This window comes from Xylocopa sonorina, chromosome 9 (genome assembly GCF_050948175.1).
Source record: "Xylocopa sonorina isolate GNS202 chromosome 9, iyXylSono1_principal, whole genome shotgun sequence".
Taxonomy (NCBI): domain Eukaryota; kingdom Metazoa; phylum Arthropoda; class Insecta; order Hymenoptera; family Apidae; genus Xylocopa; species Xylocopa sonorina.
In genome coordinates, this window is record NC_135201.1 from 6,778,122 (window position 1) to 6,793,656 (window position 15,535).

Sequence of the window (15,535 nt, forward strand, 5' to 3'; positions counted from 1 at the left end):
TTAACGGGTTGAGTGATAGATTTGTGGTGATTTAACGCATTGAATTATTCTTCAGGTGACACTGGAGGAGGGTGACGAAACCGGCGAGGCCACAGAAACGAGCGACACTGGCGGAGCCGCGGAACCGACCCTGCCAAGCGAGGAGGGGGGCGGTGAGACGGAGGAGAACGCCGCAGAGGCTGGGATGTGACGGAGGCTCGCGGGTATTTGCAGGAAGCTCCACGAGAAAGTGCAGCAGACCTGGTGGCGTGTGCGTCAGTGACAGCTAGCTCGCTGCCGCTGGCCAGGTCTCTTTGTGTCGACCTATTGACCTTTTTGGCCAAGCTCCAGTCCCCGGAACGGTGGAAGAAGCCTCGTCTCGCGGAGCGCGGGAGACAAGGAAGATGAAATTGAGAGGATGGAGGCGAAGGGGAGAAGGAACAGAGAAAGTAAACGTGAGAACGTCTAGTCGCAGCTAGTTCAGACCTGGACCGACGCGAAGGGTCTTTTCTGACGCGTCAACGAGCGGTCAATCAGCCGGAGAGAGAAAGAGAGAGAGAGAGAGAAAGAGAGAATGCAAACCAGAGAGGAGGATAACCCATTGACGCGATCGTAACGCTCCATAGCTGACGCGGGTCTCAGCAACGAGCTACGATCCGAGATCGCTGCGTCTCGGCTGGTTCGAGGCGCAACGAGAGCGTCCACGGTGTGGACCATCCTCCATAGAGAGAGGAACATCGTCGTCGTTACCATTGTCGCTTTTTTTCCCTTCTTCTATCGTCGTTCGATTGGTCCCGAATTGACGAGTCCCTGGCTCGAATGGAGGACACGAATCTCTTCACCAAGTACCTGTACTCTACCCAGGTGGACCGTTCAGTGAAGGCCTGTCTTCGCATGGTCCCACCCCCTATTGTATATTATAAAGAGAGAAAGAAAGAGAGAGAGAAAGAGAGAGAGAGAGAGAGAAAGAGAGAGGGAGGAAGAAAGAAACCAAGGCGATTCGAGAGAACGCAAGAAATCTCATCTCGCCAGCGATAGGATCCTTTCTTGACATATCAATTACATGGTACAAGCGGCCCTGGCCGCGATATTCCAACGATTCGGAGGATCTTCTGCGCAGCCAGCTGACCCTCGTGCAGATTGATGGACCGTACGAATCTCCATCTCCACGTCCACCTTCACCACTGGCTAAGATGGTTGATAAAGAAGTCAAAGTCCAATGGCTGGAGAATGCACGAGCATGTGAGATATCGATGGGAGAGGGTCAGGGGCTAGAATACTGGACTGAAGACCATTAGAGAGCACTAGTTGTCGCGCTTTCCACGTTCATCCTTGGTTCTCCGATGATCACACCTCGACAGCTACCTAATATCGTCTAGGACTAAGTCTATCCCTAATCGTAAGACTTCGTAATCATGCTCGCTGACTAGAGCTCGTAGAGGAATGTCGTGTGGAGGCGAGGGTTGTTCGGAGAAGATGGCGGTGCTGGATAGAAAGTGGTAGACGACGCTGCTCAGCGGACGAGCGGTTAATTTTAATATAGAACGCAGAAGGCTGGCCTTTTCTTTAAGTTTGTATTAGAATTAACGTAGACTCGCGGTCCGGAATGCTTTCTTCTCGCGTTCACACGAATGCATACACACGTACACACGACGCGATCGTTTTTAACCAAAGAGTAATCTTAGTCACTTCGTCGTTCGATGAACGAACGGAAAGATCGTCTTTTCCTCATCCAAAATAAGAGATAAAAAACGAATAAAAAAGAAAAAAAAAAAGAAAAAAAATACAGCGAGAAATCATCGCATGTTCTGGCTTCTAGCGATGGTAGATTTATTTAGGGAACAGCGAGGCGGAGAATTAATTAGTTAGGACCTTGCAGCTCGATGTGTTAACGAAACGAGACTCTAAGAAAACAAGAACAAAAAAAAGTACTAAGAAAATATCTAAAAAAAAAAATCGAGACAAAGAAATACGAAGTACTCTCTCGCTTGGATGTCTGTGAATCGCTCAAAACTTAAGGGATCGACCCTCGTCGAGCGTCGATTCTCTCGCTCTCTTTCTCGAGGCATCGCGAATTTCAACAAAAGAAATTGATGAAAGTCATTCTGACCTGATACCTTTTTTTTTTACGATATTTTTTTTCTATTTTATACACGAACCGAACGAACGCTTAACGAGTCGGTGGAGTAGGATAGAAACGATTTTCCAAGCGAAATCGACCGGTCGGGGAGGATCGGCTGCCCCAAACGAAACAAGACGGCGCGCGTTCGTGGCTTCCTCGAGAAAGAGGCGAACCCCGTATCTGTGTCCGTAGGCAGTGAATCTATTGAGTGTTTTTGGTGCTGGCCACCAAGCTTAGATCATTAAGAGTAATTAAGTAAGGCTACGAGTACACGACTAGTTATTAAGCTGAGGAATTAACCGTTAAACGAGATGAAACAGAAAACAAATAAAAAAAAAGAAAAAAACATGCGAATCTTCTTTAGGGCGTAAGCGACCTGGTAATTAATGATAATTAAACGTTTAACCACGAAGAAGACGATGAGAAATAAGTCGAAACGAACCGATTTGACGCTGTTCCATGGGATCCATCGACGAGTCGCGAGAATCCTCGTCGAAAGTACAACTTCGAGAGTGACCGTCGCGCAATTCGGGCGGGAACGGCCGATCGAACGACGGGGGAGTCCAAACGAAACGCGTATCGCTAACTCGATCCCCGTTTTTTCCCTCGTTTGTCTTTGCCCTGACGTAGATTTAATCCCGTGATTTGTTGAGAATTGTTCTTTCCATGGTTTTCGTTGAACCGTGTCGATGATATTACCTCGTAGCAGAGCTTGCACCCGTTGACTAATCGCGACGCTTTAACCCGTACAAGCGACAGTGACCGCGGCCAGAGATCGTCGGCCAGCGATACGCGCGCTTTTCCTTTTTTCTCCGATTGTACGTTCACGGATCGACAATGGTGACGACGACGACGATGCGTATCGAACGATAGGACGCTGATGATCGCAACGGACAAAAAAAAACATAGGAGTAACAAATGGAAAATGAAAAAAAAAACAAATTGATGATGATGAAATGAAAAACTGAATACAACGTGTTTGATTGCTGGACAGTTAAATGAACATGTATTAATATCGTGTAACCCTCGTACGAGATATATGTGTAATAAAACATATTTATTGTCGGATCCTGTTGTCTACTTTGTTTCTTCTCGATAGCTTCGATCAGGGGTTGAAGATCTTTCGAGCCATTTTTATAATTCACCGTCAATTTCTCAGAGCGATCTTAGAAGATCACAAAACATAGAAGAGTATCTATGAAAACGAAATATAAAATTCGAGGACATACAGAATCCTTTGAGAAGAGTTACCAAGGATTACGATACACGAGATTAGGGTGGAGAAGGGGTGAAAATAAAACCACCAAGCTCCCGCTTAATTATTTGTAAATATATTATTAAGTAACATCTATAATATAGTAATGAAAAACCATTTACATTAATAAGTATCGTCGTAATAGTTCGTGTGTGTGTCTCCCCTCCTTCCGTTCTTCGATCCAACGGCGAATCGCCATTGGCCGCGCAGAGGATCCATGGGTTTTACATGAAGCTCGAAATCTCGAAGTTCGACACTCGAAACATCGTGGAGCTCTCTCATTGCTCAGAGAGACTCAAAGCGCACGGAACGTGTATCGATCGCCTCGATTTTCCACGTCGATAAGCTTGCAGGGTTGCTCACCAGCCCCGCCACGCCTAACTCTATATCATGGTTCGAGATAAAACTTGATATCCCCCACCCTTCCGCCTTCCCTCTCTTTTTCGTTCGGTAAAAAAATGTATTAGGCGTCCTTTACACGTGGCTATCCTTAATCTAGCGTGGTTAGTATGGGTATATCGAAATGGTCGCAGCCTCAACCCTCGATCGAGACCTCGAAGTCCAGATTTCAACCCCCTCGGCTCGAATTCATCGAAACAATTTCACTTTCTCTTCCGTTCTCACTACGATTCCATCGATTTTTAGTCCAACGTCAGCCAAGTTAATCACTCGCAGACTAGGCTTCGTGACATTTTACGAAACTCTTCTCGATTGAACAGAAAAATCGATGAGAAAGGGTGAAATGAAGATCGAACGAACATTTATTGGTTCGATTAGATTCGACTCGAGGGTTGTTTATAGTGGATGCGATCGATCCACTGATGACTATAGACTTAATTGAGTTCTCGTAGTTTATAGTCACGAGTGGGCACGCTGTTAAGCATAGCAGACTCCCGGTCGAGAGTTGGCCAAGGCTGCTGGTTCTCAATTCTTCAATTTACAAAATCGAAATTACCAAGTAAATTGCTAAGACTAGAGACGGTAGTAGTCGTTGTGTTTCGTTCTACAGGCAGTCTACGAGGCAGTGCGTGTGACGAGGGAAGGGAACGAATCGCTTCAACTTACAGTGCGCTCGTAGATTGTAATTGATTTAAAGTCTGGTGATAGGAAACGACCCAAGGTGCGACTATTTTCTAATTTCGAGCACTGCTAGGCCCGTCAGGTTTGTCTGTTGGGAATTTTCAGGAACAACGAACGGTGCATTTCACGATGATTTCGACGCGTGCTGAATTCGAAGAAACGCGGAGTACGAGAAGATTTGAAGATCTGTTAATTGTTTTCTCTGGGTGCTGATTAAAATTCGCGTCGATCCTTAGTCCTATCACCTGCGGAAGTAATCCAGATCCGGTCTCCCACCACGCACCTTCGCAAACACCTGTCACTCGAATCCTCGTTTACGATATAAACATTATTTTACATCATCGAAAGAGACGCGAGCGCATCTCGCGTCGCACTCGCCCCGAAACACGAATCCACGCTCGTCGGACATTTGTTTTTCAGTAACTTTACAACAATAGAAACATAGTATATATAACGTATATACTATATCCTCCCATATTTATATAATATAATTTATATTTAAATATTTTTCTTGTGTGTATAACTATTTAACCCTCGATATATATATATATATAAATACCCTGGAATCTACATTCTCGCGTTCTATATAAAACCAAAGTCCTCCGCTCGTCCTCGTCTTTCGCCCATCTCCGTTCTACTTTTTACAGGAAAAGTTACGCCCTTCCTTACCGTCGCTGTTTCTCTCGATTTTCAAACCCCCTTCGCTTCCGCCTTCACTTTCTCGCACAGCTGTTTTCGATACATGCGATTTTCTTTAAACCTACTATTTACAGAGTAACGTGCCCTCATCTCTCTTTCTTCGTTCATTGGAACAGTGTCTCGCGTTCGTCCGACGATCGGGAGGATAAGAATTGCGAAACGAACCGCGTTTTGATTTTTTTTCTTCCTCTGATTGAAGACGCAGGACAACCCTTAGCCTCTGGTGAGATTTGTTCGTCTCTTCTCTTTATACTGGATTCTCCTTAAGCGCCTTATATACGAAGCAAAAACGATCTGCGTATTGCTTGACGGTTATGGTACTCTGACGCTTTTGTGTCGTTGTTAGAAACTGTTTTCGAGGTGTTACGCTTTGATATTTAATTTGAATTATAAAATAGACGTAGGTTGGACCAAGTCGGTATTTAGCTTAGGTAACTTATGCCTAAGTTGAGTTGATTAAGTATGGCTTACTTGTCTTGGTTTAGTGTAAAATTAAATCTTTGACATTAACTAATTCCATGGAATTAGACAATATTGCAACGTTTAGTGTTCACGATCAAAAGCAGAGTTCAAAACTTTATAAAAATGCATGTGAAAATCTTTGCAAAGGTTTAAATACTGATTTATATAATATAGAGATATTATAAATTGCAATACAATGTTAGCATGATCGTTTAAGAAGGTTTATTCCTAACAATGACAGTAAGAGCGTCGAAATACCACGGACAGTATAAAAATCCTGATTCTACAGACACCATCAACCCTTTTGCTCGCGCCCCATCCCCTTCTCAGACGTGCAGTTACTTGGTTTCCCTTTTTTGTCTACCTAATAGTGTACAAGTTTATAGCCAACATCGAATTGTCCTCGTGTATTTATATATATTTGTATATATATATATCATATATATAATATTTATAATATTTATAGTCGTATTTATAATATATATTCAAGTATGTATAGCAAATCGACTGATTTACGCGATCGAGTGCTGTGTCCCCTTCGTTCGTTCAATATCAACGTCAATCCCCTTAATTAAAATATTTCCAAGTGAAAAATATTTGCATTTTATCGAGGTTCGCAATTTCTGCAATTTCTCCGCCTTCCTCTAATACGTTTCGATAAATGGTCAGCCGAGTACTTTTTATAATTAGCCTCCCCTCTGCCCTCCTTCTCACTGCCTGTCATTTCGTCTACTCGACTTGGTAGGTGAGGGTGTTTAACAAGACAATTGATTATCTAACGCTATTTAATAGCCTCTCCGACTTTGCTCGAATCATCTCGATGTATCGATATGTCGTGGTTCTTTCCTTGCAACGGTATCCGGGTACGCCTGTCAACCCCTTCGTGGCTCTGAAACGCCGCGCAGAAATTTCGAATTTATTCAATTTTTTCGAGTTCTCCGATTTCACCAATTATTCGAGTCCTTCGATTCGTTCGACTGTTCTCTGTTTTCTCGTAGCTGCCCCATTTTCCTCGACTCGAATTCAGATGTCTCACAGCGAGGAAACGATCGGATAAACATTTGGCAGTAATGTACGTCATCGAAGAACACTTCTCCGTTCCTTTTCGTCGCGTAACTTGTACAAGCGACGCTATTGCCACTGTCGCGGTGGCTTTTAGCAACATCCCTTACGAGGTAACGTCGCCTCGGACGGCTCACCCGTGCGGGGGTGTTAGCCCTGTGGGGTGGCGGAACGTAAACGAAAGCACAAAAGAAGACACAGAAGAAAGGAGATGTCCATTTACACGCTCGTTTCACCGCGTACGATGATATTTATAGTAATAATAATAATAATAATCGTTCTTAGCGGTCGGTACTTGCGACGCAGCGAAACACTTTTTTCATTTCTCTCTTCCCTTTCATCCCGTACACTCGTATGCACACATGTACACGTTACCACGCGCATCACACGAGCAGAAATTTCTCCTGCTCTTTTCTGTCTATGTCGATTTCTCTCTCTCTCTCTCTCGCTCACGTGTTCACTCCAACGCCGCGGAACTTTAATTAAAACGCGTATAATTACAGCTGAAACGCTCCTTTTCCGAGCAAATACACATTTCGTTCGACCTGGAGAACGGCAGACACCGCTCTGAACATGGCGGACACATCGCGGACCTAAATAAGTGCTATAAGTTCTGTTCTCTCTCTCTCTCTCTCTCTCTCTCTCTCTCTCTCTCTCTCTCTCTTTCTCTCCCTCGTTCACTCTCGTTTATTTTTCTGGCTCCGTTTCTCTTTTCTTCGTTCGTTTCTCTGGTCGTCTGTTCCCATTCAGACACATGGGCTACAATCACCATTCAAAACGCACGCAGTATTGGCCCCAGCACCCTTATAATTTCGTCTTTTTTTTCCATTTTTCTCTATTCCTTTTTACTTTTTTTGCTCGAGTTTCGCATCGATCTTTTTTCCAAGTTTTTTTAATTAGCAATATTAATCCGCGAGAAGTGAAGAAATAATTTAATTTCGAAAATATCTACAAGCACAAACCATACTACTCAGATGCACTCTCGATCTCCTCAGTAAGTCAGACATCCAATCAAAATCGATAAGAAAATTACCGTAATGATACTCAACGACCATCTACTAGATTTACGTACATAACTACATGATTTATCCAATACCATGAACCTCCCAAGATACCAGCACCCAAACTACTCATCAAAGGGTACATACTCGCCTGGAAAGGGCTCGTGCACACCCTGACCCTTAACAGAAGACAACAGTTCTTCCAGAAGCGGCTGCTCCGATAGAAGACCAAGCTTCGTCAAGTGATTTTTATGTACACGTACACGTTCTATGTGCATCCATTCAGCCAAAGATCCGCCACGTTCTTAGTCGAGTCAATGCTGCTCCAGGTGGAGCTTCACAGTGACACACTCCTCCTCGCGTTTTTTCTGTCGCGTCCTTTCTTCAACAGAACTCGCGCTCGCAAAACACTTACGCACTGTTACGCCTGATTATTAGGTTACTTTCTCCTTGGGTTGTAGTTCGGGAATTATTCGTCAAACCGTTCCGTTTAGTATATATATGTATATATATACTTTGAATTTATATATATATATATATATATATTCATATTTATATTTGCATTTATATATTCATATTTATATATTTATATAGAGACTTCTTCTTTTGTTTGTAGTTTGCCGCGCTGACTCGAGTTTGTGTAGCTGGACTACACGGCCGTCTCGGGGCCTGGCTTCTTTACTCAGTGGTATCACCTCGCGATGTACCTGCCGAGCAGAGTGCCGAGAACAGCCAAGATGTACACCGAGGCGGAGATCCGGAAGGTCCACGATGTGGCCAGAGAGATGTCGCCGCATTGCGCTGAAAAAGTGAAGGTGGATCGTGAAGAGAAGCTCAGACGATGACAGAATTCTCTGGCGCTTGAAACTTGCCCAATCTTCCATTTACCGTTTCTCAATTTCTCAATTTCTCAATTTACCCGCCCTCGACTTTCCAAATACTCGACTTACAATTTCTCCAATTATTCAATTCTCTATTTTTTCTTTTTTTGTCGTTTCCTTCTTCTCTACATTTTGGAGGTTTTCCAAACCTCCAACTTCCGACTGTGTCAAGCTTCAAGCGAGCCAGTTCGCAAGTTCCCCGTTCCCCAGCGCGGACAATACTCACTGTACGACGTGAGGTTGACCTGCCACGATACTAGATGACGATGAGCGGCCCTCGGACAGGAAGCAAGATGGCCTGTCACCGAGAGCTCAGGACTTCCTGTCGCCGCGGCAGATGCGCTGTATACGAGACAATAACGTCCCACATCGGTGCTCGCGACCAAATAAGCCGTGTCGTTCTCGATCCAAGTGCCGTGGCACCAATACTCTGGAAACAATCCGTTTTTTTTACAGGCACGCTTTAACCAGGACCATCGAATTGTCGAAAGCGAGAGGCGACAAGATTGGATCTTTTTCCCCGCGGTTCGCGTCGCGTCGTGACTCGCGATCGTCCACAGGGCAAAAAAGAAAAACGTTTCATCGGGTTTTTCCTTGAAAACTTCGGTTTCAGTTCACAAAGCCAGCGTTATCGGATATGTATCGTTATCAAACGAACACGCAGCGCGGTTAATTGTATCCGAACCGTCCCGAGGAAACGGTTCGACGACTGTAGGAAGCATGGAAATATTATGCCAGCAGGTAATGTGACCTCATTATCGAGAATCGAAGTATAAAGGCACGATTTCCGTGTAGTTTATTCGTTTCGAGTGGCGGACGGGGGTGGCTAAGGGGCGAGAGGGATGGAAAATTCACGTAGCAACCGACGGTGGAACGTTTATCGTTCCGACGAAAGTACTGAATGGGTAATCATCCATGCAACGATTTTTAAGTGTTCGATTTCATTCACTTTAAGGGCCGTTTCACGACCGAGTTACAGAGCTAACTCACGAGAATGGCGGCGGGGGGCGCGCCGGGGGAAAGGATGAAGGGGAACGTAAAAATGGGAGCAATTGAAACGAGGCACCCGTAAAAGAAGGAAGCCGGGTTAACGTTCGTGAATGAGAATTAAATTATCCTTGACGACCCGGCCTGAGAACGTTCAATTATAATCAACTATGCGCAATTAGAATTCCTTCGATTATTAAATTTCTACGCCACTCAACTCGCCCATATTCTGCCGATGCTCTGTCGTGAGAAATGGTATTGTGTACACCATAATATCAAACGGACATGCTATCATTTTTCCCTATTTCCGCCTTTCTACGAATGTAAATTAAAACGGTGACAGAGTTTCCGTCTGAATTGCCGGGGTTCAATTCATTCGATTTCATTTAGATAATGGTAATAATTATTTAGAAGCAATTTGCTACACATCAATTTACATCTAATAATTATAGTAACTTCATTGATATGCGAATCGTAATGAACCATACGCATTGGCGTTTCTGTTGGGGCAAATGGGCAAAATATTCGAAATTGTTTCAGGTTACCTCGAATTAACTTCAGCGGGTGAATCTGCTTGGGGGTAATCCTTGAAAAATGGCACTCGAGCGCGGATATTCTCGAGAGTCGGCTTTTAGAGAGGGAAAAGGTCGACTACGTTCCCCGAGTTCGAGTAAGGCGCGAACCGGGGACGAAATAAACGAAAGCCGTAAATCGCTTCGACACGTCGATATCTGGCGTGTTGTCTCGGCCCGATACCTTATCGAGGCTGCAAGATAGAAAGATGAGAATTTACAGCGTCCGCGCGACAGCTCGCAGGCTTCGAAACGGAAATATACAACGAAAATTCACAGCCAGAAAGGAGTTGTTGCGTGTTTCCCAGCGAAATATGCTTTCAAAGGTGACAAAAATCGGAGACAACAGTCGACTTTGCCCTCTCTGATCCGCGAACACCGATAAATCTTTCGTTCGATTGCATTTTAATCCCTTCGATCTTCAAACGAAACGACAGTAAACCAGAAAAACCTGAACCAAAATCATTTCAAAGCAAAAACTTGCTCTCTTCTACCGACATCAGCTAAATTCCTCTGCGATACTGCACATCTACGTAATACAGATTGACAAAAAAAAAAGTGCGTCCTTGATCACACTTGGAACTCTCGCGTGCGGCAAAAGAGCTAATCAAGCTCGACCGCCCTCGAAGCAACCGCGAAAAAAAATCAATTTCCACCGGGTAAGGATGAAATTTTTCCAGCAAGAGATAAACTGCTCGGAAGAGGCGGAAGATCACGAGCGAAAGGAGGTCGTGTCAGTCCCGTATCGCGGCCCGTAATCCACAAAAACACGAGACGGATCGTAGGCCAGCGGGGGAGACGGGTGTCGCAGCGACGTTTCCGTATCCGGAATTATTTTAGCTGGAAGGGGAGCGTTGACATAACCGAGGATTTAGCCGGTCGAGCCTCGTGTCTTACGGCTGTCGACAAGGGGATTGCGTTCCTGGCTGCAGCCTCTCCCTTCCGCGTGCGGGGGTGAACGCGAATTGGTCATTAAGACTTCGTACAAACACCGATCTTAGCTCCTGCTGTCGGGTTAGGAGAACATCTCGAAACGTCTGGTGCCAAGGCTTCCACTGGTGATCGTTAATCACATCCACATCGAGAGTGGTATTTGTCCACGCGGGGATTAGAATCTCGCCCAAGGGATGACGCGCTGGACGTTCTTTTCGAGAATACCGCGATAACTGGCACAGGGGACCACGTGTCTTTCCTCTGATTGATTTTTGGAGGCTCGTCTCGGGACACTTGCAGGGTTTGAGACGAATGAACCTGTGACGATGGTGAAGCTTACTGTTAGGCACGTAGAGATTATGGTAAGTGCATTCGAGGCGATGGTATCAGATCTGGAGCAATTATCACGGTTGAATTTGAACCAACGGTGTCCATCGAGGAGTAGTAGCCGATCGAGTTACCTGATTGGAGACTAATCAGCTGTTTGGAGCAGTGATTCAAAAGGAAGACCCTTCACGCACATCACGTTTTAAAATCTCGTCCTGATCGTGGAGATCTCCGCGTCATCCGACGAGCCAAGTATCAACAGACATCCAGAGCTATTCATAAAAAATCGCATATCCACGTGGCGTATCGCTCGAGAGCCAACTTCGTGCCAGAGGCCAAGAGCGTCCCGGTTCGCCAGCCTATCTTTCGTCGCGAGCGGATCCGCGCGCACAGGCACGCGCCATAAACACGTACACCCGAATAAAGGCACAAAGTTTGCACATAAGCAAGCGTGGAGCCACGGCAACCGTCACGCCGCTGACTCTCCGCAAACTAACTATCGCCGCTTGCGATAACTTTCCCGGGCCACGATGGCAGCGTAAGAGGAGGAGAGGCTCGCGGTAAATGGGGGAGCTGAGACGACGACGCGTCCTCTCTCTCTCTACCTCGATGGGGGGATAACTCGGCCTGGTGCGGGTAATCCGATAAGATGTTCCTGTTGGGGCTGCTCCACCCTCCGAGGATTCACTCGACCCCCGCGCGCGATGGCTGTGCAGCCTGGGCGTGCAGTCGATTTCAGACGGGGGTTGAGAACTAGATACAGGTAAGACGGATGACAGCCGGGGGACGAGGGGCTCGAGGAAGGTGTTCCGTGGTTGACTTCTGGGGAAAAGGGGTAGCTCGCGGTATCCTCAGGCGATTTTCGCTATTCTCTTATCGACCATTTTTCGAATACTCGATATATTTACACTAGACTCTAAAAGTAAAATAAGATCGTAGGCGACAAAGAATTCGATGGTGGTTAATATCTGCGTTCGAAACACTTGGAGGATCGAACTGTTTTGATTTTATTCGAAAAACTTGATGGTATGGAAATATGTTTAGAACTCGTGTATATATTTAGACTACACTTTAAAAGTAAAATAGGATCGTACGAGGCAAGGAATTCGATGGTGGTTAATTTCTGTGTTCGAAACACTTGGAGGATCGAACTGTTTTGATTTTATTCGAAAAACTTGATGGTATGGAAATATGTTTAGAACTCGCGTACGAGGTACCCTCACGCTGAAAGGTTCCGAGGAACTAAAGCAGTTATTTCACGACGTTTTACGGAATTGAAGAGGGTCGCCACCCCTCGAGCGTGCCAGTACAACGAACTTGACGATTCGCGTCTGAGAGACGTCAGAAGCCATGTTCGAAAGCCATCAATGTTCTCAGACACTTTCCTGGCCCTTGTCATCTCGTTGGACGCCGGGAATTTTTATGTCGCCCACCCCCTCCTCCCTTATTTTGCAAGGGAAATACGCGGCGGGGAACGTCGCCCAAGGAACGAAGATCGTTAAACGAACGGCGGAACTCGTGATTACTCGTTACGTTTATCTTCTTATCCTCTCTCTTTATCAACCAAACGGAGAACGAATCCGGAAGTTTGAAATAGTTCGATGCAAAAAGCGAGCCAAGTCGAGCGTGGAGAACCTAACCTATATTACCATAGCGAAACGAACCAGGGGACGATCAACCGTTCATCGAACTGGGATCCAACCAATCTCTGTCATTTCCCAGGTGACAGGGCTCCCAGGATGGTAGAAGAAATTACCAGGAGAAACTTACCCGACGGCGTCTCGTCGCTGCACGATGTGGCGAACTCCATACGATCCGGTGTCTTGCATCCGATATCCAGCTGACGAACGCTCCCATAACGACACCGGCCTGGATAGGGTGTTGGCGTGACCCTGACGTCTTGCACCTCCGCGGCGTTCGCCATGTTTTGCTCACCCTCCACGGCCAGCATGTCCTCGTCGCTGTCGCCGTTCTGCGAGTGCAATACGGACACGATCTCGTAGCGACCAAGGTTGGGACACTGTCTGGTGATGGGGTCTGATGCTGAAAAAGCGAAATCAGGTTTGTAGTCGCGGGGTGTCGAGGTTCGTCCACATTTTGGTAGCTCTGTTTAAATTTAATATAGCGTTGTGTTAAGGTGTACTCTGTTTTCTAAGAAATTGGAGGGGTATTCCATATTTGGAAGTTATATTATTTTTTGGTAGCGATAGAAAGTGAGGGAATATGGTTTGGTGTTGATTGCAAGGATCATGCAGTGATTCGAGGGATTCGATAAGATCGAAACACGCCAGAAACACAAATTCGATCGCTGGAGGAGGGCTGGGTGGGCAATTGATTTCGAGGTATTCTACGGACGGCGGATGGGAAATCACTTTTCGAAGAGGCATTCGGCCGCCTCCGCTTCCGGTTTCACGGATTCAGATTACAAAAGCGACTAGCATCGCGCAACTCCGTGCTACAAGCACGCCTGTTCGCGATTCCCTCCGTTCCTCGGGGCCACTTTGTGGAATTAAAAACGATCCCCGTGTTCTTTCCCTTTTTCAGACGAGCGAGATTCGCGGATCTGAAATTTCGCTTTGACGAGAAGAAAAAGGCGAATTAGCAGGAATTTTACGGACCAAACATTCCGTTTCTTTCTCTTCGTTTTCGATGCACTTTCTTCGATCATTTTTCCGGTTAATATTTAAATAAATATCGCGGCAGGAATTTCGTGTAATCGTAACCAATGCGCGTCGAAGGGAGGGTCGTTTATCGCGGCCAGCTATTGTTAAGATGTTATTTATCGATACACGTGTAAAGGATATGGGCGAGAGAGGAATTCTCGCGAAATAATTTCATCGTGTTTGAAAAGTGCTCCACTGGGAATGGCCGCTATCTTCCCCTGCTCGCTGTCATATTTTATATCCTTTCCAGTTCCCTTTGTCCCGCCGCCTCGTCTCACCCCCGACCTCGCGCTACATTCTATTTGTCCTCCTTTATTTTCTTTGGTTTATTATTATTATTTTTTCTCCGGCGACTTTCGACAGTGAAATATCACTTTTAATTCTCGCCGGGTCGGCGTTTTATTTTCGAAGCTCAGCGAAACGAGAAACTGCGACCGTGAGCAACGCGTTCTTTTTTCACGCGCGGGGTCACCCGGGCAATTAATATCGTGTTTGATCCGTCAATTAGGGGAATTGAGGCTCTCGCGGTAAACAAGCGAACGTAACTTTAATCTGCGAGGGAAGAACGCGGTCTGCATTTAATTACTCGCGCGCGTTTCTTGTGACAAGTGGCAGAGAAAAAGAAGCGATTCAACGAGCTGCTTCCCTCGAAGAAATAATTCTTGAACACTCAAGAAACGAAAGTTCGCCAGTCCACCGCGTAGAAAAATCGAGGGACCGAGGAATTTCTGTTCCGAGTTCTATCGGCGAAAGTACGCCGGAAATGACGTCGAGTAACGCGTCGAATACCGGTAGACGTTCGCGTGGCTGGCCGTTAATAAATGATCGTAATTGACTTACTAATGAACGTCGTGTATGGCGTCGAGTGAGAGTTGAACATACTCGAGTTGCACACGTCGTCAGGCTGTTGGCTCCATTCTGACACCTGCATCTCTATTATATGGCTGTCCCTTCTGTGGAACATCAGGCACACGTAGCCATTGGAGCTGAGAAAGAACAGACAAATTTCTGATATCAACGCATCGCTGGCAACGACAACTTAAATCTACAAAGGAACATTCGAGAACGTATATAAATCTCTAAAAGTACGTACATCAATTTGCATTACGTATTGCCCTACATTACTCTTTCTTACTTTATACTAATAGCATAATTCAGTGAAAATTTTCCTCTGACCCAGTTAGATTTTAGGGTAATCACAGAAGATTCACGATTTCAATTAAAAGATAAGCCGCTCGTTTTACACACCAATCTCTGATCCCAAATATATTTACAATTTACAGAAACCGGTTAGCTTCGTAGCGTCGTTTGCTCGAACAGTAAAAACAGTTGCAAAGGGAAATGCAAACGGAGAGGCACCGGAAGACTTCACTTCGAACGCGACGCGCGGAATCGCCGCAATAAAATGATAAGTAAACGCAACCCTGCGCCACGCGAACTAGGGGCAGTTTCATGGAAACGAGACACGTCTAATAATCGAGCCAGTAAGCCGTAAAAGCTGCCGGCGGTCGA

The 15,535-nt window shown here is 45.6% G+C and overlaps 2 protein-coding genes across 17 annotated transcripts in view; one reads left to right on the top strand and one right to left on the bottom strand.

The window, feature by feature from the left end:
- Dnc (phosphodiesterase dunce) overlaps positions 1 to 2,069 on the top strand; it is a 219,903-nt gene extending 217,834 nt beyond the window's left edge. For all 15 annotated transcript variants that reach the window (XM_076901305.1, XM_076901311.1, XM_076901312.1 and 12 more), the window contains one exon: positions 56 to 2,069. In XM_076901305.1, the coding sequence (XP_076757420.1) occupies positions 56 to 190 (135 nt within the window). In that variant the 3' untranslated portion in view covers positions 191 to 2,069. The remainder of the gene's footprint in view (positions 1 to 55) is intronic.
- Positions 2,070 to 8,182: 6,113 nt separating this feature from the next.
- Positions 8,183 to 15,535, bottom strand: part of LOC143427313 (uncharacterized) — a 194,791-nt gene continuing 187,438 nt past the window's right edge. For both annotated transcript variants that reach the window (XM_076901342.1, XM_076901341.1), the window contains exons 9-12: positions 14,864 to 15,009; positions 13,131 to 13,403; positions 8,768 to 8,971; positions 8,183 to 8,461 (exon numbers count right to left, since the gene is read on the bottom strand). In XM_076901342.1, coding sequence (XP_076757457.1) covers positions 8,352 to 8,461; positions 8,768 to 8,971; positions 13,131 to 13,403; positions 14,864 to 15,009 — 733 coding nt within the window. In that variant the 3' untranslated portion in view covers positions 8,183 to 8,351. The remainder of the gene's footprint in view (positions 8,462 to 8,767; positions 8,972 to 13,130; positions 13,404 to 14,863; positions 15,010 to 15,535) is intronic.